This window comes from Pelobates fuscus, chromosome 1, assembly GCF_036172605.1.
Source record: "Pelobates fuscus isolate aPelFus1 chromosome 1, aPelFus1.pri, whole genome shotgun sequence".
Lineage (NCBI taxonomy): Eukaryota > Metazoa > Chordata > Amphibia > Anura > Pelobatidae > Pelobates > Pelobates fuscus.
In genome coordinates, this window is record NC_086317.1 from 322,969,478 (window position 1) to 322,990,649 (window position 21,172).

General features: G+C 38.7%; 1 protein-coding gene across 1 annotated transcript in view; it reads right to left on the bottom strand.

Moving 5' to 3' along the window:
- Positions 1–368: 368 nt before the first annotated feature.
- MCF2L (MCF.2 cell line derived transforming sequence like) overlaps positions 369–21,172 on the bottom strand; it is a 266,548-nt gene continuing 245,744 nt past the window's right edge. The window contains exons 22-33 of the mRNA XM_063459777.1: positions 20,755–20,880; positions 19,814–20,035; positions 16,772–16,864; positions 15,679–15,757; positions 14,946–15,012; positions 14,504–14,619; positions 14,033–14,125; positions 11,700–11,774; positions 9,987–10,114; positions 2,535–2,647; positions 1,363–1,466; positions 369–1,262 (exon numbers count right to left, since the gene is read on the bottom strand). Coding sequence (XP_063315847.1) covers positions 1,174–1,262; positions 1,363–1,466; positions 2,535–2,647; positions 9,987–10,114; positions 11,700–11,774; positions 14,033–14,125; positions 14,504–14,619; positions 14,946–15,012; positions 15,679–15,757; positions 16,772–16,864; positions 19,814–20,035; positions 20,755–20,880 — 1,305 coding nt within the window. The 3' untranslated portion in view covers positions 369–1,173. The remainder of the gene's footprint in view (positions 1,263–1,362; positions 1,467–2,534; positions 2,648–9,986; positions 10,115–11,699; positions 11,775–14,032; positions 14,126–14,503; positions 14,620–14,945; positions 15,013–15,678; positions 15,758–16,771; positions 16,865–19,813; positions 20,036–20,754; positions 20,881–21,172) is intronic.

The following is a 21,172-nucleotide window of genomic DNA, read 5'->3' on the forward strand; positions in this document are numbered from 1 at the left end:
CAAAAAGTGCTGCATACAAATTATTTTCTAGTCTAGCTAATTAGCCCCCAATTTATTATTTTTGCTTTTCAAATTATTTAATATTTTGTATAATTTTTTTTTAATGCTTTAATATTTTGAAAAATAATATATTGTAAGATGTTTATTTTTTTGTACAAAATATTTTTCAATATTTTAATATTTTGATTTTTTTTTTTTCAAAAGGTTATCCACAAATATTAAATCATATGAAATGCCTATCCAAATATATTAAATTGAATCAAACGTTTCAATTAGTCTGTAGCAGAGCGAGACTAGAGTGATGTACTTTTTAGGAGACTGTAATTTAAATAAAAATATATATATATAAAAAAAAAAAGTTACTCACACACCATGTCTTGTTTAGCCATTTCCACTTTTGTCAGTGCAAACCAAAGATACATGTTTGACCCAGCGATCTGTACTTACAAAAGGTTTGGCTTTTTTAGAACGTGGAAAAATATTTCTGTATCAAATATTTTAGGAAATGACTGTATTATTTAAAAGTTGACATCATTACTAGTAACGAATTGTTTATAGTTCTTTTCCCCTCCCCCAAAAAGTCAAAAATCGGCCTATTAACACACTAAAAACTGTAAATTGTAAGATTGTCTTTTAATTGTTGGGGATTAAGGTTGAAGGAATCCTACCCAGTGAAACGTTTTTCACCGAATAATGGTGAAATTTTGGAAAGCACTATGCTTCAGGAATGTAAGACGTGGAAACCAAAATGGCAGCAACAGTTTGTCGTATTGAGGTACTTCCTATCTTACAGCAGCAACATAACTTTCCATGGAAACAGTGAAATGTAATAGGTGTAAACACTGTTTTTTCAGAGCTGTAAACACAGCTTCCAATAAGTGCATTGCTTTTGAAGGCAGATTTCTCTGGTATATGTTCTCCCATGGTGCACTTCTCCTCCAATCATTGGCTGTGTTTGCTAATGTGCAGTCGTTTGGAACTTGGAGATGGGCAGAGATAATCTATACCTGGTTTATTTCAGCAGGGAAATGTCTTCAAGCTCCCCCAAAAACACTTCAACTTTGCAAAATGTTGTTTTTCATAAGACTGGGTGGCACTGGCCTTCCTTCCGCTGCTTCCCTCACTGTGCTTGCAATGAGGATGTTCCGGTCCATGGCAGGATCTACTTTAAGTTCAGCCTTTGATATCGGAGAAGCTGCTCACATTGCAACTCTCGCTGCAGCTGGATGAGGTGCTTAAAGTGCTTGCAGCAGTCCCTGATTCTGTAGAATGGCAAAAAAATGAAAAGCAAGGTAGTAAATAACATTGTTATCCACAAAATCAAACTGCCCATCAGGCTAATAACATGATAGGGCCACCTACCAGAGCTGCTTAGAGAGTGGGCTGATTTGGAATTCCCAATGAGAGTCAGCAGGCTGCCAGCTGTCACCAGTCCCTCTTTGTTGGTGCTTAAATTCTTCACATACCTGCAGCATAGTTCTCAATGAGTAAACTAGACATTACTAAGTTTGATATTGCTCTTTAACCCCTTAAGGACATATGACATGTGTGACATGTCATGATTCCCTTTTATTCCAGAAGTTTGGACCTTAAAAGGTTAAGCTCACTATTGCTCTATAAACTCACTATGCACTCAGAATGGTAAACAAACACAAATCATTGCAAGTAAAGATACTGTCTAAAGCCCAAACTCCAAGCAATATAGCAACCAATGTACTTTGCATTTGGTATGGTGTAAGGAGGTCCCCTGTTAGTTTGTCCATGAATACAGTACTTTATAAACACAGTGATCTGCAAAAACTGCTAATGTTAGAAGCTCACCCTCTGAATCAAGACATTCCACAAGGCATCCCATCAGGAGGCTTAAGCTTTCTATTCAAGTCTAGTACAGCATGCAATAACCCAATATATAAAATAAACCCTATGTCTTCTAACAGGCACATTCTCAGCTATCAGTAAAGGAATTTGAGCCACAAATGTGCACATGCTGGTCACATCTATAGCTATGATAAGATAGTCCATTTGATAATCATGTCTGCCAGGATTGACTGATAGGTGTCAGATATTTTAGTTTGAATATGCTCTATTGTCTACATAAAAAGTAAAGTTTCTTCACTAATTAAACAATCTGTACTATTCAAGGAATTTCAGGCTGCAGTTGAAATACTACAGTGTTCTCATTGACCTCTAGCAAATATTGAAATTTTAGATCATATCCAAATTGGATAGAGGGGAAGGGTTAAGGGCAATAATATCAGGTAGGTTAAAGACATGTTGATCATGTTTGTATTCGATGAGCATTTCTATCTTTTCTGTAGTTAATTGGAAATTGCTTTTTTTCCCCTTTAAATACAGTCATTTTCATCTAAAAATAACATAGAACGTCATTGCCCAGAGTTCAAGTCACTTAGAGGTTTTAATGCCAAGCACAAACCGTACTAGACGTTATGGTGTTTGAAGTGTCTCTTTAACGGTTTTAACCAATAAATAAATGCTGAGGCACAACAAGGATTTGTAGAAGAAATGGAACATACCACATTCCTTCCTCTTCTTCTCGTATTAGCTGAACTATATCACCGCTTTTCACCAAAAGCTCATCTGAAGCACATTTTTCATAATCAGCAACAACAGTATATTTACCAGGAGTCTGAAATTACAAAGCAGGAATACATATTATTTTCCCAGTTTGAGTGTGATTATACATTTACCAAAGTTTTTGTACAGTAATTTGACTTTTGCTAAAAATACAGATTCACCAATTCTGATGAAAATGACACGTTTACAATAGAACAGTAAGGGATTAAGGATATCTACCCTTTTTAACAAACCCATCTGACTTCCTGGACTCTGTTCAGAAATAATTTATTGCTATTAGCATTATTTAATAAAAATTACCTTATCCATACTTTTGTATTTATTATGCTGTTTTTGCCACAAGAAAATATTATATATTTTTTTTCTGTAAATGGGAAGTTTAGAAATACTTGAAACTGCTAGTTTGAGAATCAGAGACAGATAGGAGAACCTTTGTTTGAATGATAAATGCATTAGGCCTTTCGGATAATTTGGATTTACATTAAGCCTTACTAATTTCTATGACTTAGCTCCAGTGCTCCACTAAGGTAAACCACCAGGAAGTAGCAAGACCAGTTGTGTGATTGACATCCAGAGGGGTGTAGCCAGGTTAATTTATAAAGTGCCAATTTCTATTTAAATCTACACTTTGTAAACTGAAAAAAAGAAGACACTCTTAACACAAAGTTTTTCAGAAAGCAAACATGCTTTATTGTCTGGAGTGTCCCTTTGATAATTAAACTATTGTATAATTTTGCATTATGAGTATATGCTGATCATTGTGTAATCCCATTCTCTTAAAATAGTGTCATATTATGTCTTTATGCAATGGAATAGAATAATATGATAATTTCTGTGCAGAGCAGATCATGCACTACCTAGCTTGTAAGTAACAATTCCTCTTTTATAAATTGTGACTGATTTAAGGTCAGCTCATACTCTTCATCTTGAAAAATTATAAACTGTGTGGTTCAAATGAGAAAAAAAAAAAAAAAAAGAGCTTTCATGTAATCAATTATATCTCAAACCAGTTCGATACCCGTGTTAAAAAAAACAGGGTTTACTTACCAGGGCCAGTCAGAGTTTAAAAAAAAAAAAAAAAAAGTTTAAAACAAAATGAAGAAACAAAGCAGCACATGGATACGATGTATAACAGCTCCTATCATGTAGTAAATTGGAATTATGTTCCCCAATTCTGAACCATTAGGTACATGAAATGACAAGTGATTGGACAATACCATACCTACTAGAAATAATGTCACCCAGTGAATAATGAAGTGAAAGATAGACCAATATCCTTCATATTTGAATATGTTATTGATGAAGAAAAAAAAAAACAATGAAGATCCAATTTACATTCTTATCGAACACTATAAGCATTATGTTAATATGCAAAAAAGATGTTGTCATGCCAAAGCATGAGTTGATATTTGATATATGTTATGAGTTGTTTTTGTAAACATTGGGATAATATTTATTGTAGGCTTTGAGTTGTTTTTGTACATGTTGGGATAACATTTATTGAAGGCTTGATCTTACACCAGGCCTAATCCATAAAACTACTAGTAACCATCACCAGAGCTGGACATAGGGCATTGTAAAAATTATTGGTGCATATGCTCTGACTTTGGGTTCTTAAAAGGACAACATAAGTTAAGAAAATATGGAGTGGGCAATAAACTGCCGGGCCAAACCCCTCTGATCAACCCAGGGGTCTGCCCACTTAGAAACACGTAGTTTGAGGTACATTATGAGGATGTTGGACTATCCAGGAGAGATTTCTTTTTTTAAAAACTACTTGAAGACCTGTAACATGTGGATCTCCCACAAGAATTATATATAAGGGGTAAATACATGTAGGGATTTCTTGTGTTTTCTCCTATTTTATTTTATGGACTGTTTTGCAATTTGTTATCTGTGTTTCTGTATGTAATTTATTTCTGTATTTTTGTACACAGCACTGTGAATCTTTTTTGTCAGATTAAAAGTTTACTTAATCAGCTTGTGTCTTTGTTCTCTATGAGCTCACTCTTCTGAGGAAAGCTCAAGTAAACACGTTACCAAAATGGTTAATTATATATGTCTGATGAGTATAGTAAGGTTGTGATCTTATAATTCCAATGTGTATGGGGTAACCGAAGACGCCCGGATATAAAGTCTTGGTGGTGGCATTCAAGTGTGTACTAGGGTGTTAGTGTAGAAGGGATTGCAGGGGTGAATTTAGTGGTTGCTGGGACAAGCAACAGGTAACCAGGGGTCTGGTGTCATTAACCCTTCCACTTCCACACTCTCTCCACTGTCCCAGCTGGGCCAATAGCCCATGCTCGTGACAGCCGTGTCTTTATATTTGTATTCACCAAGTTACAGGTTTCAACCTCCAAATAACAGAGTAGATAAAGTTCTAGTGTTTCTATGGGGACATGGTGCTGTTCATCCTACACAACCTTTGTCCTCAGGTGACATGTCAGCAAGCAGAACAGTTAATATTTTCCTTTATAAGGTGCCAACATATTTTTCAGCACTGAATAGCAAGGAAACACTGAATATGCAGAGTAAGCCTTTCCTCTGATTCCGACATTTTTAAGACAGTGATTACAGTTACATGTGCACCACCAAATACACAAAAATATGGTAGTAAGGTGCTCTCTTTTAGGTAGTTTAATATTAAAATATTAAACCAATATTTGCTGTCAACAAGGCTTTATTCAAGCAAACAAAAATAGTTAAAAAAAAGTACAGTAAGGCAATTGGTATACGCATTATACTAAATGCGTATAAACAAAGATCCAGTTGAGTAATAAGTATTCGGTTTTTGTATTAAACCAATATTTTAGGGCATGTGTACTGTTCATGAATCACTTTACTTCAGTTCCTTTGCCTTTAAATTATATTAATCGCTTAACAGCATTAGGGTGTGTCAGTACGTCATAACTATGCTAGGATTTAAAGCCGTTAGGATGTATTGACACGTCTCAATATTTTGGTTAAATCCCTGCTCTCATCAGAGAGTCCTAGGTATCATTTGATACCTGGGTCTCCTCTATGTCACCTAGAGCAGGGCTTCCCAAACTTTTATGGCCCGAGACCCACTTTTCAAAATGGTAATTTTTCGAGACCCACTTGCTTTTTTTAATGCATATTTGAAAAAGTGAACACCAAGACAATCCGCTTTAGAGGCATACAATTGGCACACCATAGCAATCCGCTTTAGATGTACACCATGGATGGCAATTGCTTTTAGAGGCATAAATCTGGCACACCATGGCAAACAGCTTAAGAGGCATAGAATTGGCACACTATAGCAATCCGCTTTAGAGGCATACAGTTGGCATACCATGGCAATCAGCTTTAGAGGCTTACAATTGGCACACCATGGCAATCAGCTTTACAGGCATACAATTGGAACATTATGGCAGCTTTAGATGCATAAAATTGGTACATTATGGCAATCAGTTTTACATGTATAAACTTGGCACATCATGGCAACTTTAGGTGCATAAAATTGGCACACCCGTGCAATCAATTTTAGAGGCTTACAAATGGAACACTATGGCAACCAGGTTTAGAGGCATACAATTGGAACATCAGGGCAGCTTTAAATACATAAACTTGGCACACCATGGCAATCAGCTTTAGATGCATAAACTTGGCACACCATGGCAATCAGCTTTAGATGCATACACTTGGCATATCATGGCAATCACTTTTAGATGCACAAACTTGGCACATCATGGCAATCAGCTTCAGAGGCATACAATTGGCAAACAGTCAGATGCATTAAATTGGCACTCCATGGCAATCAGCTTTAAAAGCATACAATTGGCACACCATGGCAATCAGCTTTAGATGCATAAAATTGGCATATCATGGCAGTTTTAGAGGCATAATTTGGCATATCATGGCAGTTTTAGATGCATAATGTTGATATATCATGGCAGTTTTAGAGGCAGAAACTTTGCATATCAAGGCAATCAGTTTTAGAGGCATACAACTGCTTACTCACAGACTCAGTCAGAATCAGACGTTGTGTCCTGCTCATCCAGGCCCCTCACATTGATTATCCCAGTGGTGGAACTAATGTAGAGAGAGCCCTGGTGCAAGTATGCTTTCTGGGGCCCCCTCTAGTGCAATTGTGGCCAAAAGGTAGATCTCCACCTGTCGGAGAACTTCAACAATGCTATGCCTGCTGGGAATCTACCATTTGTCCATCGTTGCAGGGTTATATTTGTGAGCAGTGTTTGAGCGTTTAAATGTAAGCATGTTTGTGTATTAAAGGACCACTATAGTGCCAGGAAAACAAACTCGTTTTCCTGGCACTAAAGTGCCCCGAGGGTGCCCCCACCCTCAGGGTCCCATTCCCGCCAGGCTGAAGGGAGAGAAAGGGGGGTAAAAACTCACCTTTCTCCAGCGCTGGGCTCCCTTGGCGCTGGGGACTCTCCTCCTTTAGCCGTCATCGGCTGAATGCGCATGCGCGGCAAGAGCCGTGCGCGCATATAGCCAGTCCATGGGAAAGCATTTTCAATGCTTTCCTATGGACGCTGGTGTCTTCTCACTGTGAAAATCACAGTAAGAAGCGCTGAAGCGCCTCTAGCAGCTGTCAATGAGTCAGCCACTAGAGGCTGGATTAACCCATTTGTAAACATAGCAATTTATCTGAAACTGCTATGTTTACAGCAGGCAGGGTTAATCCTAGATGGACCTGGCACCCAGACCACTTAATTAAGCTGAAGTGGTCCTTTAAGTATGTGTGTGCATGTATGGGAGTGTTTGTATGTACTGTTGCCATTGGAATGTAGTGGTGTACTTGTTTGTAATGTTTGCGTCTGAACGCAGGGGTGTTTGAATGTAGTGCTGGACTTTAAATGTAGGTGTGCTTTTTGTGTGTAGTGTCGGTGTTTGAATGAAGGGGTGTTCGTATATCATTTTGGTGTTTTAATACATGGGTGTGTTTGTATGTAATGTTTGCGTTTGATTGCAGTGCGTGTGTAGTGGATGCAGTGTGTGTATATTGTGTATATAAAATATACATATACACAATGTGTGTTTGGATGTAAGCATGTTTTTTGCATAGAGTATGTGTGCAGTGTATACACATACAGAGACATACAAATACACACATACAGAGACACACACATACACATACTGACACAGCGATACACACACAATGACACTTATTTTCCTACACACAGATACACATACACTCATGTAAACAGATACACACTGACACACAAATACACACACACTGACACAAAAGGAGACTCATACACATACACGCAGAGACAGGTGAGGGTGACCGTGTGGTAGGGAGTGTGTGTGCAGGTAACAGTGTAGGGGGGCAGGGTGAAAAAGGGTTACAGTGGGCGGCGGGCAGGGGGAGAAAGTGTTACAGTGGGTGGGCAGGGGAGAGAAAGGGCTATAGTGTAGGGGGCAGGGGGAGAAAGGGCTTCAGTGTAGGGGACAGGGGGAGAAAGGGCTACAGTGGGGGCAGAGGGGGCTACAGTGGGGGGGGGCAGAGGGAGAGAGGGCTACAGTGGGGGGCAGGGGGAGAGAGGGCTACAGGGCGGGGCAGGGGGAGAGAGTGCTACAGTGGGGGGCAGGCGGAGAGAGTGCTACAGTGGGGGGCAGGGGGAGAGAGGGCTACAGTGGGGGGGCAGGGGGAGAGAAGGCTACAGTGGGGGGGCAGGAAGAAAATGGGTTACAGTGGGGGAGCAGGGAGAGCAGGCGTTACAGTGTGGGGGGCAGGGGTTACAGTGGGGAGAGGGGGGCAGGGAGTGAAGGGGGCAGGGAGTGAAGGGGTTACAGGGTGGGGAGGGGGGCAGTGAGTGAAGGGGTTACAGGGTGGGGAGGGGGCAGGGAGTGAAGGGGTTACAGGGTGGGGAGGGGGCAGAGAGTGAAGGGGTTACAGGGTGGGGAGGGGGCAGGGAGTGAAGGGGTTACAGGGTGGGGAGGGGGCAGGGAGTGAAGGGGTTACAGTTGGGGGGGCAGGGAGTGAAGGGGTTACAGGGTGGGGAGGGGGGCGAGGGGGCAGGGAGTGAAGGGGTTACAGGGTGGGGAGGGGGCAGGGAGTGAAGGGGTTACAGGGTGGGGAGGGGAAGGGGCAGGGAGTGAAGGGGTTACAGGGAGGGGAAGGGGCAGGGAGTGAAGGGGTTACAGGGTGGGGAGGGGGCAGTGAGTGAAGGGGTTACAGTTGGGGGGGCAGGGAGTGAAGGGGTTACAGGGTGGGGAGGGGGGCAGGGAGTGAAGGGGTTACAGTTGGGGGGGGGCAGTGAGTGAAGGGGTTACAGGGTGGGGAGGGGGGCAGTGAGTGAAGGGGTTAAAGGGTGGGGAGGGGGCAGGGAGTGAAGGGGTTACAGGGTGGGGAGGGGAAGGGGCAGGGAGTGAAGGGGTTACAGGGTGGGGAGGGGGCAGGGAGTGAAGGGGTTACAGGGTGGGGAGGGGAAGGGGCAGGGAGTGAAGGGGTTACAGGGAGGGGAAGGGGCAGGGAGTGAAGGGGTTACAGGGTGGGGAGGGGGCAGTGAGTGAAGGGGTTACAGTTGGGGGGGCAGGGAGTGAAGGGGTTACAGGGTGGGGAGGGGGGCAGGGAGTGAAGGGGTTACAGGGTGGGGAGGGGGGCAGTGAGTGAAGGGGTTACAGGGTGGGGAGGGGGGCAGTGAGTGAAGGGGTTACAGGGTGGGGAGGGGGGCAGTGAGTGAAGGGGTTACAGGGTGGGGAGGGGAAGGGGCAGGGAGTGAAGGGGTTACAGGGTGGGGAGGGGAAGGGGCAGGGAGTGAAGGGGTTACAGTTTGGGGGGGGGGGGGGTAGGGAGAAAATTATTTACATTAGGGGTCAGGATTTGGGGGCTGTGTCCTACCTTAATTTAATTCCCTGGTGGTCCAGTGTCTCCCTGGTGGTCCAGTGGGGTAACTCTCCGGTCTGCAGCTCCGCCGGGTGCAGAGCTGCAGACAGTGTAATAAAAATCTCGCGAGCTCCCTGAGTGTTGCCATGGTAACGCTCTGGGAGCTCGCGAGACTTCTATCACACAGTCTGCAGCTCTGCACCCGGCGGAGCTGCAGACCGGAGCTGCTGGGCAGATTGATTGGAGGGAGCCCGGCGGCATACAGGGCAGGCCGCCGGGCTCCCTCCTGGTGTCAGTCTGCCTGACTGCCGGCGGCCCTGGATGTGTGGGTCAGCGCGACCCACTGGGAATCGCCCTGCGACCCACCAGTGGGTCGCGACCCACACTTTGGGAACTGCTGACCTAGAGTTTCAGCATTATAGAGATATCACTGCAATGCTGAAAACAGCCAGCAGATGGTGGCGACTGTGTTAACTTAGAACCTTTACAGTTTATTACTCAGTGAAGTACTCAATAAAATAGTTCATGAAAAAAATAAAAAAAAATAATCAAAGAATATATCCCAAGTCATGTTTACCAGTTTTTTGTCTGTGCTTTCCACTCCATCTTCTTCAGCATCAGAAGAATTCATTGGATCTTCTCCACTGGACCAACCATCGTTATTTTCTTCTGAGACATCAAGCGATTGAGATGTCCTGTTCCATCCTAGTAATCAAAAAGAGGAAGAAACACTGCAATCCAAAATCTTTAAATGTGTTGGACAAAAATTGCAGCAAGTGTAAAAAAATATTAAACCTCTAAAATCTAATATAGCTGGAAAAAAACTCAAATTGTGATTAGCATTTGGCATAATTTGAATATTGTACCTTGTCATGTTTTTTTGTAGACCTCAAAATCCAGAGAATTTATCTATGTACCTTTATGAAAAAGAAAATATCTGTTTTCTAAAATGAATATTTTCTATTATTTTAAGTAAAGTTATTCAATTTAGCAAACTTTACAATTAATGAGAATAAGGAATTTATTTAGACTTGATAATGCTGACTCTCTTGAATATGCTGCAATTTGCTGAATTGGATGTTAGTGCCTGCATCACAGGCTGACACTGAATACTGGTTGCCAGTAACATGATTACAATGATATTAGGCATCTTAGTTTGCCCTGGTGAATTAATAAGACCCAATGATCTTGAAACTGCAGTTGATCTCTATAAACTTCCTCAAAAATCGGCATCATGAGTTAGTTCCCACAACATAAGGCCAAATTCAAAAACAAAAATCAACAGTGTTACATTTACTAGATTATTTTGAACTGTGGAAACTATATATACAACTGAATGATCAGAACATGCAAAAACACATGCATCTATTTAAAATTGATATTTGGGGAGAAAAGCAACCCAGAAATGGTGTAAACAGAGGTTTAATGCATACATAAACAACACCAGCATGGGTGTAGCAGATGCCTTCAGTTTTCTATAACTGCATATCAGTCGCTAAATAAATATATTATTATTATACCCAGCGTCATCACAGTGTGACTGAAATATAGGGTGAATGCACCAATATTATGTTCTTCTGACCCTAAGATAAATATATGTCACATACAAGCGGCTTCCTTGCAGGAACAGGAGCATTCCATAGGCAGGCTATATACAGAAAATTAATGCTAACCACACTGCAAATGGCAAACCACACAGAACACGGTTTGTTCCCGATACCTTGTCGGCGTAGATCTGCTGTGGTGAGATGAGATGTACTAAGCCACTTGGCTTTAGTGAGAGAGAGCACTGAACTCGAATCTGTGAAAGATCTTGTGTTAAGTTCCCAAATCTACTCAACCTGTTTTACTGGATATCACTAAGTAAATTACTGTGTTACCAGAGTTAGATGACCATAGTTCACATAATACACTCAACTATAGTACATATGCTGCTTTACCTGCTTACCATTAATACCTGAATAAGACACTTTAGACTTGGCAATGATGAGGAAAAAACTTGGTGCTCTGTGGGAAAAGTCTGCTGTCCCACCTCTATAAAATCCAATTTTGCCATAAACAGGGACGACAGCTAAGTGGTTTTACAAAAAGTGTCTATATATAATTCACACGACTATAGAAAACAACGGTCTTGAAAAATGCACTGTCATTAACGAACATTCACACATTTCAGAAACTGATTGTCCAATTAGTACAATATCTACAGACCTGTCTCTTGCTGCAACATACAAAACTTTCTACAATATGAGCTGTGAAATAGTCTAAAGAATAAAAGGTTACATCACTCTACCTCTTAAACCAAAGGGAGTTGGGTCACTCTTTACTTCATGACGTTTAGCTTTTTTGTCAGGGCTGGTAGGAGAAGCTGCAGAAGGATGAACAAGGAAAACATAGAAACATAGATAGTGAAAGTATGGAAAGGAAAGCGTGTTCAATGTAAAAATGTAATACCTTTGAGTTTATCGTAGAATTAACATGAAAGTTCTTTCTAATCCTGCTAATCTATTTGGATTTTACAACATGATCTTCTAACTTAAGATATTTTATTTACCGTAAGCTTACTATTATATATTCCATCTGTATAACTGTAAAGTGTGGCAGAATAATTTGGCGCTACATGGATGATAATAATAATTAGAAATGCCATGAATGGTCTTGTACGTTGTAAAGTTTTCAAGTACACATAAAATACTGAAAAAGATTCATTCTCAACACTATTAATAGGCAATATGATGCAATGGTTTAAGTTTTATGATTTGACAATGATATAAAATCTCTAATATTGTCCGTATTACAAATCTTCCTTAGGTTATAACAATAAGATTATAGCGAATGTAAAAATGTCTCTAAAATGAAACCAAACCAAATAGAAAATTGACAAATACAAAGCTCCCTCCTCTATAAACAGTAGAGTTTTCCCATATGGGTGAGTATAATGAACTTGTATTTGCGCACTTAATGAGCAGAAATGACCTCCATTAAAAGTACTGTAATAAATGAGTCTGCCATGCTTATTTAGAATAATTCTTGTTCAAAGAAATTGGTAATATCAACCGCGTATTACTTAAAAGGCAGAACATGATGTTAATATCATTTTTATTCAAGAATATATATAAAAATGTTTGACACATACACTAATATTATATTACACTTGCAAGATATCACTGCCATTAGATTTATACTACCACCAACTTACTAATCACTGCTCATATTTATTCTAAGTTCACATATTTGAAGATAGATACAAAGAAGCCTACTCTTGATCTACTATTGTTTATTCTTGCATCATAGACAATACAGACATTTACGCTTCAGTAAAGTTATGCAATTGAAACATCATTCTAGAAAGACTCAAAGGTAATCATGTAGGACCATTTATGAGTTATGTTCATATTACAGCAGGGGTTAGAGTAAAAGAAAAGACAACATTAGTACCAGTGTCAGTAAAGTTTCCAGAGATGCGTTAGTTTGCAAGAACTGAATATTGAATCATAACAGAGTTGTCCAACCTTCTAATGAAAATCATAAATCTGTAGGGGATTTATTCTACATAAAAATAATCTACAGAGATCAGATTTATGTAATGAAACCCAACCAGTTCTTTTGAAGTTTATGAGCATAATCAATCTTTGGTAATTGCACATATTTAATGGTTAAACTAGCGAATGTTGCTTTCACTAGAACTAGTGTCATAATTTTTACACTTTGTAAAACATTTGAGCCTCGTTTTAATACTAACAGCCTATAACAATTGATAATTACCAACTGGTTTCGGAAGATATTTTAAACAAAGTTAAGCTGAATTTAAGGTCAGCCAATATTCAAGCAGTCCAACTTGAGATGTGGGTCATTTGACGACAAAAAAAAAAAAAAACTGCTTAAAAGTGTCCCCTTTAAGGTCTCTTTAGAATCATGTATAGTCCTACATTGTTTTGATCATATTATTAAGGCAATAGGTGCTATGTGATGCAAAGTGTCAGTAGTTAACAGACATTCTTACAGTTTCCACGGTAATTACTCCTTATTTAGCACACTATCCCAGCCCCATTAACGCAAGACTGACTACACAGGATTCAGAAAGATTCACACTTACAATTCATACATTTTTTTTGGCTTTTGCAGTTGGACAACTCTGTGAGACTAATTTGACAGATCTAAAATACGGTAGGTTGTGCCTTAATCAATAGCAAGCTACAAATACTTCCTATGGTACATAGGTCTGAAAAAATAAGATGAATGATAATTTTTTACCGGGGGCCCAGACCCACCAAAGGTCATTCAGATATAAGGATACATGGACATATTTGCAACTATGGTGTTGCAAATACTTTTATACTATGAAATCCTGTTGATATTGCAAGAAACTAAAGATTGGCATAGCAAAATCAGGGAATAGTGTCCTAATTCCAAAACAGAGTTTGTGTTCCATTCTACAAATTAACAGGCTGTCCCGAAGAGTGGTTATTCATTTGGCCTGCCAGCTCCTTGCATAGGGCATTTTTGACTGACCAAAGACCTTTATTTGTGTTGCTCACCTTATGCAAAACACTAACATTGTATATAAAACAAGAAGAGAAGCATATGACGGGCTAGAAAGACACTATCTTGGTAAAGTTGTATTACCTTTCTGAGTTTTGAGGTTAGGAAAACCCTGCAAAGTGAAGCGCTTTTTTGAAACTGAAGAAGATTCTGAGGTAGGGCTAGTAAGTGTGCCATCTAGAAACAAGATAAATACAGATAGAAAAGACAAGAGAAACAGAAACACGCAAAATACAAAAAGGGAATCCAGCAGTAGTAGAAAGATAATTGATAAGGAATAGAGGACAGCTTCGAGAAAGGGAGGTATTATAAGTTTACAACTTTAGACTGAGGTCTAGATTCTCCTAGATGAGATAAGCGTGTGTTGTGTAACTGAATATCAGTTTTCCTACTTAAATCTAAAAGAAAAATTCTATAAAAAAAACAAGATAAACTTAATTAATCTAATAGAACCTAGCAGATAAATATCCATAATCGTCCCGGTCATTCTACATACATATTTCTAAAAAAGACACTTCTAACATGTCAGCATGCATTGTAGAAAACATTACCCACCTTTGCCTTTTTCTAGATATTTTGGTAATGATGCTAAGGTGCTGTCTGGACTCAGTATAGGTTCGGTTTTTCTTTCCTCCAGTTTTTTGATCTTTCCAGATTTGCTTCTCAAAGGACTGAATATAGAGAGAACAGCATGATTGACACACTGTCACAATTTGTCATACTCAAACTACAAAACAGCAAACAAAGGTCTATATGAGATTCTAAGTTTGCCATGTGCGAATCATGGACACTCTACACAGGAGTTCAACAACGAGAAAACACAACACCTGTGTTGGAGTTTGTTTACTCAAATATAAAGGTGTTTCTCAATGTTTTGCTTTAAATTCAGAGCTTACAGCTAGAGTGATAATGCCAATATTAAAACATGATTCACTGTGCACGGGTATGTATCAATTACAGACCACAAGGTGTACATATTATTTAAATAGACACATACCTTGTACTAGATGGAGTTGGTAAAGGTGAGCTGTTGGTCTGATCTAAGGATTTGTGTTGGCTGGCTTCTGCAATGAGATAAATATACACAATATAAGACTATTATTTAAATACAGAGATTCAAAAAGTAAAAAACAAACAAACAAACAAAAAAAAAAACACCTGTTCACTAATTTGCTGTATGTGGGGTTATTCACTAAAGTTTGAATGAGGCAAAAGCATTTGCTTCTGCATGGGGCCATTCGGACTGCAAAATTCAGACATTGTTGATGGATTTTATCAATGTCTGGATTTTGGAAGTAAGACCCAAAGAGGCCAGAATTTGGTCCAGATTTCAACTGCAGCAAATGCCACCGGAAGGCAGACCAAATTAATTGAATCTGGGCCCAGAGGCTTCAACACAGAGCCTAAATTAAAAAAAAAAATCCGAACTATTTGCCTGCTGGCAGTGCAATTATGTGAATTATGTGGCAGCTGGCCAGCGTTTGCTAACCAGTCGCCACATGAGAAGAGTAAAATAAAATTAAACAGATATACATATGATTTTGACTTATTTGCCTTTTTTAATGTGGCAAGCTGGCTAGCGAATGCAGGCCAGCTGCCACATAATTAACCCTCACGCTGCTTTTGTATAGTGAACTACTAAAAATAACATTAAACAATAAACAGTTAAGCAATACAACTCCTTTATTAAAACATCAATTAAGAAATACAAGAAAAGCTGATCTAACTACCTCGGTATTTCTGCAACTGGCTTGTTAACACCTTCCTGATTTCATTCACCCATGTTTCTTTAATTCCAGGGGTTGGTGCCTATTAAAGAAAATTATAATTTAAAGTCACTCAGTTAAGGTCATGCAAGTTTCAGTCATTTCCACAAAATACTCAGCAAAAAATAAAATAAATTGGTAAGATATTGAGGTATCATTCACAGATCCAAGTGGCAGCTGGTAATAGCACAATTTCCTTAAGTGTCCAAAAACTGCCAGTCGGTACACTATATTTCACTCATTTACTTTAACAATTAAGCATTTTCCCCCAGAGAGGATGATAATAATTCTTTGAGATCTGAAAATTACATTCAACCCAGGAAAGTATGCCATAAACCCCTCCACAATGCAGTACTTTTGTTTAAACTTTATTTGAGAACATTTTAAAAACTTTTTGAACCATGTCTAAGAACAGCATATTTTGGCTTTGCCATCATGCAGAAAACAAATAATTTACAGTCTACATATTTATCTATATAAAAAATAAATTGGGATCTTCTTCCCTTCTTCTTCTTAAAACCTTTCACATGTTAGGTACATAATACACTGTGATTTTACTGTAGAAGTGATTTACAGCAAACTGTACCCCAAAACATTACTCTCAAGATCTGGTTGAGCATTTTACATGCTTTTGTCCAACTCCCAATGGTGGACTGGACTTTTTTTGCTTTTGGAGCAGAAGTTGTAATTTTAATTGTGTTCTTTAGCTAGATGTATTAGAGGAGAATCTCCATAACTTGGTGTATGTACCATGCTTTTCTAGGTCAGCTGTGGAGAGGTCTATATTTGAGCTCCCATGCTAAATAAACAGAGGACACTACCAGTACAAGGAGATATCTTTTAACTCTTACCAAACCACAAAGTTAAAGTAATTCAGTGTTCTTACGATATAAATGAATGAAGTTCCTAATATATAGCAAGAAATTATGCATACTTGGGAATGTAATAAATTCTGAAAGCTATTTAAATATCATTCTGCATGATTAATTTGCTACATCATTATTATTGCCGTTTTTGTCCCCCTTTCATTGGTGATTAGCTACAAAAATCCCAATACCTGAACAATATATACTTCTTCCCTTGCATTGTACCAGATTTCAAATTTCTTATTGTCCCCTTTCACATTCTCTGTTATTCCAACAGCTGTCATCTGTGAACAAAAAAAGCAGATGTGATCAGTGCAATATTCAAAGCGGAGACATCAATAAAACAAAAACAATTTGTATTATATTCATGCCTCACTATGGGTTTTAAAATGTAAGTTGTCATGGTGATTGTGAGATTATGCAGTACACTGCCAATCAAAATAATTTTCTTCAGTTCAATGGAAATCTCAACATTTGTATACACCACACTATATACACTAACTGTTGCAGGATTATTCTACTAAACCATATTCTATATTACACATTATTTTACATAAAGACAGACATGCTTTACAACTGTGAGAGAAAATATTAAAGCATACTTGTTTGTGTTTATCATGCTTATAGTTAAAGGAATCATACAGGCCGGTGGCTAAAAGGTATTTTGTTCCCTCTAGTTGCGAATATTGACACAGGCACGTTAAAAAAATGCAAACAAAAATGCAAAAATGCAAACAGTTTGCATGTGAGTTTTCCACATATACCGGTAAATGGTTGTGGCAGCACTTGACAGAGTGATAAATGAGTATATCTTAAAGGGACATTATAGTCTGCTTAATGTAGTGGTTCTGGTGAGTATAATCAGTCCCTGCAGGCTTTTTGCTGTAAACACTACCTTTTCAGAGAAAAGGCAGCGTTTACATTGCTTTCCTATGGGTGAGATCGTCAATTCTGATTATCTCAGCCAAGGAGGAAGAGCCAACGTTGGCATATAAAGGAGAGTAAACTACTTATTTAAGAGGGGTTAGGAGGGACGGCCACCTGAATAGTTTTTTAACACTATACAGTCAGGAATAAACATCTGTATTCCTTAAGAAAGTGTGGGATGGAATGTATCAGTGCTTGTAATATGGCTGCTAGAACTTCCCTGGAACATCATCATGTCCTTAGACGGGGATTGTACCGTCCAGGTGCATATATCTGGAGCTGAATATAAGCTCCAGAAAATTGTAAGTGCAATATTTTTCTTTATTTATCACTATGAAGCAATCCAACATACTACAGTATATCCGTGTCTTCTCCCTTTTCCCCTATATTTCACCGAGCCTGAGAAGACTACTATAGGCGCTGCTTCCTGACACTACCTTCTATTTGTATTCCTTACCCTATAAAGTTCATTTAACTGACATTACTCAGAAACCAGTAGCTAAGCAACTAGGTTACAAAATACATTAAAGGGACACTATAGTCACCAAAACAACTTCAGCTTAAAGAAGCAGTTTTAGTTCACGTCCCTGCAGTCTTACTGCTCAATTCTCTGCCATTTAGGAGTTAAATCACTTTGTTTATGAAGCCCTAGTCACACCTTCCTGCATGTGACTTGCAAACCTTCCTAAACACTTCCTGTAAAGAGTCATCTAATTGTTTACACTGTTTAGTTGTTTTGGTGACTAAAGTGTCCCTTTAACACTTGAGAAAGACCTCATGGTGAAGCTGAAACGTCGGTATACTTTATTTCAATAAATTCTGCTACCTTTTGAGCCACTTTGCGTCCGCACTGTTTTGGATCTATTATGGCAAGTTGAGTTTGTGCCTGCTCTAGTTCGGCTGAGCACCTTTAGCTACATATCTTCGCACTTACAAGATATAGCAAGGACACACTAACTTTTAAAGGGCCCTAAACAAAAGCATATTGCGGGTCCTTTTTATATCCTAATATTAATAAGAGTAATGCAACATTGTTTAAGTACATTTCCTATACTTCTATACTTGAGGGACCTAGAATGACTCAAGTGCCACCCCTGTACCTAAGAAATAACTCTGATGTGAAAAGGGCTGGTAATGTCATAACACGACCCTGTAAGTAAAAAATGTGATGACACCTAGATGAATGTGAGACTGGTTATTTGAATTTAGTGCCAACCCTGGTTATATTGGCCGATCATATAAATCATAGTCAATATTAATTAATTCCTGATGTGCTATACTGATATGAACACTTCAGCAAATAAATGATAAAACTTCCCCAAATTAATTTTTCACTTCATTTGTTTAGCAATTCTGTTACAGTGGACACAGCTGTTGCTAATGAGCTGTGAATGGACAACTGTAAACTTATAAATTGACATTTTGTTTCAAATCTAACACACTGTCGCCTATATTAGTTCTCCTGAAAACTACTCCAGCAGTGCCATAGCAGTATCCTCACAGCAGTTCTCCCCACCACCTATAAACACCAACTCACATCTACAACACTCCTTTTCTTTCCAGTTTGCTGAGCTGTGTTCATCAAGGTTTGGAAAACATGGACTAATCATCCAGGCACCAACAATCAAAACATAGAACAGTTTAAAATATCTGATATGTATTTAAATAAACTGGTTTTGTCTAATGGTCTTGAGTGTATTTTCCATTCAAACGTGACACCATTTTGTTAACGGCCTCTAGGACATGCTTGAAAGTGATGTTGTATTCTTTGCAAAACAATTGATTTATGAAACTGATATCCAGTAATTATGCTAGGTATTACTGCAGTGGTGAACCAATACACAGTGGAACCTCGGAACGCAAACGTTCCTGTTCTCAAACAAAGAGCCATGTCTCATTATCAAGTCAGAAAATTATTATAAATAAATCTAATAATGGCCAACAGTAAATTTTTAGCAAGTTGAAAGGCAGGAACCACTCAAATAAATGTAAGGTGCTTATTAATAGAGTGATCTCTGCATTTTTAATGCATACATATAAATGTAAAATGCTGTAATTTTGGCGGTCTAGAACGGATTAATCAATTTTACATTAATTCTTATGGGAAATGTTGATTCGGTTCTCGCACACTTCGGGACTCGAACAGCCTTCGGGAACGTATTAAGTTCGAGTTCCGAGGTTCCACTGTATAACGACACAAGTGTTACATATTAAGGTTTAAATAAAGTATGCATTGTATTGGGTAATCCATTATACAAATCTGACAAATATAAGGTCCAGCTGTATAACTTATTTATAATGCTCACGTTTAAGGAATGCTTGTAGCTATATGAAGGGGCTTTCTCATAACCTTCCCCGTTCTCTTCTCTCTTCTTGCAGAAAAGCACAGCCTTCTCATGGAGAAACAAGTGTCTCTGCATTGGTTTAAACCGGGCCAGGTCCTTCACTTTGGAGTGGCCTTTTTTATGCTCTGTCCAAACATTGAAGGATCCCTGCATTAGCAGCTTGCCGAGATCATTTAGGTTCCCCTGAATGAAAGAAAAAAAATATTGTTATTATTATTAAATTTTATTATATAAAAGTTAGCAATCCGATCTTAAAAGTGGTACCCAGATACAGATAACGGACACTTGCCACACATGATTTGGGTACACACTTGCAATTTGTACACTCCATCACTACATAAATGCTTGTGTATTAAATGTCGTCATTTGAACCAATACGTTTTACTATTGTCTTTATGAACTGGTGATATTGAGGTTTTCTCAGCACTGTTTACTTGGTATTCTGTTTGACTTTTAATTTCAATAAAAATTGATTTACAAAAAATAAAAAATAAACAATGTGATCCTAGTACACCACCTCTACAGCTAAAATTAAAACCACAATGGTGAATTAGATATGATTGGAGGTATCACACTCAGATATTATGAGAATTTGCACTTATAGATGTTCAGGAAACAAAGATATATTATATCCAGTTGGGACCGGTTTGTTTCATACCCAAATATATAAAAAGGGTGATACTTGGATTTGTGGGATTTTCTTCTGATTTATCTGCTGTGCAATTCCGTCATATTTTCTGTTATTAGCAGATGGAGATGTTCTACTTCTAAATCACACACAGAGTATATTGTTTATTAGCAATCCTCTACAATGATAACAGGTACATGTTACAACACATGCTAAACATTATGCTTATTTTAGATCCAAATAGGTAAATGGCCCTTTTATTTTCCTAACTTGCCTCATATCCAGTGATTGCGATCTGATGCATTGAATCATTTACTGCCTTGAGAATGCCAAGTATGGAGGCCAGTGCTTCTTGCAGGTCTTCTGCTCCTTCACAGCTTCTACTGTACTTCAACATTTCCTGATAAGAAACCAGAATGCAATGTATAGCATAACCTTTCAACCCCTACCATCATAATAAATGCATTAACATAGATGCCTTTGTGAATTTGAGAGTTAGTATAATGTTTTACTTTGACTTTTTTTTCTGGCGCATTCTGAATATTTTAACATAGTAAAGTTTCCAACTGAACCCAGATGAGTTGTACACTGCTGAACCACATGTGATGCCATCATCCTGACTTTTGATCAAGGGTACCACTAAGCAGATGTAATCATATTGCTTGCAATGTTATTTAGAAACGGGGTGTTCA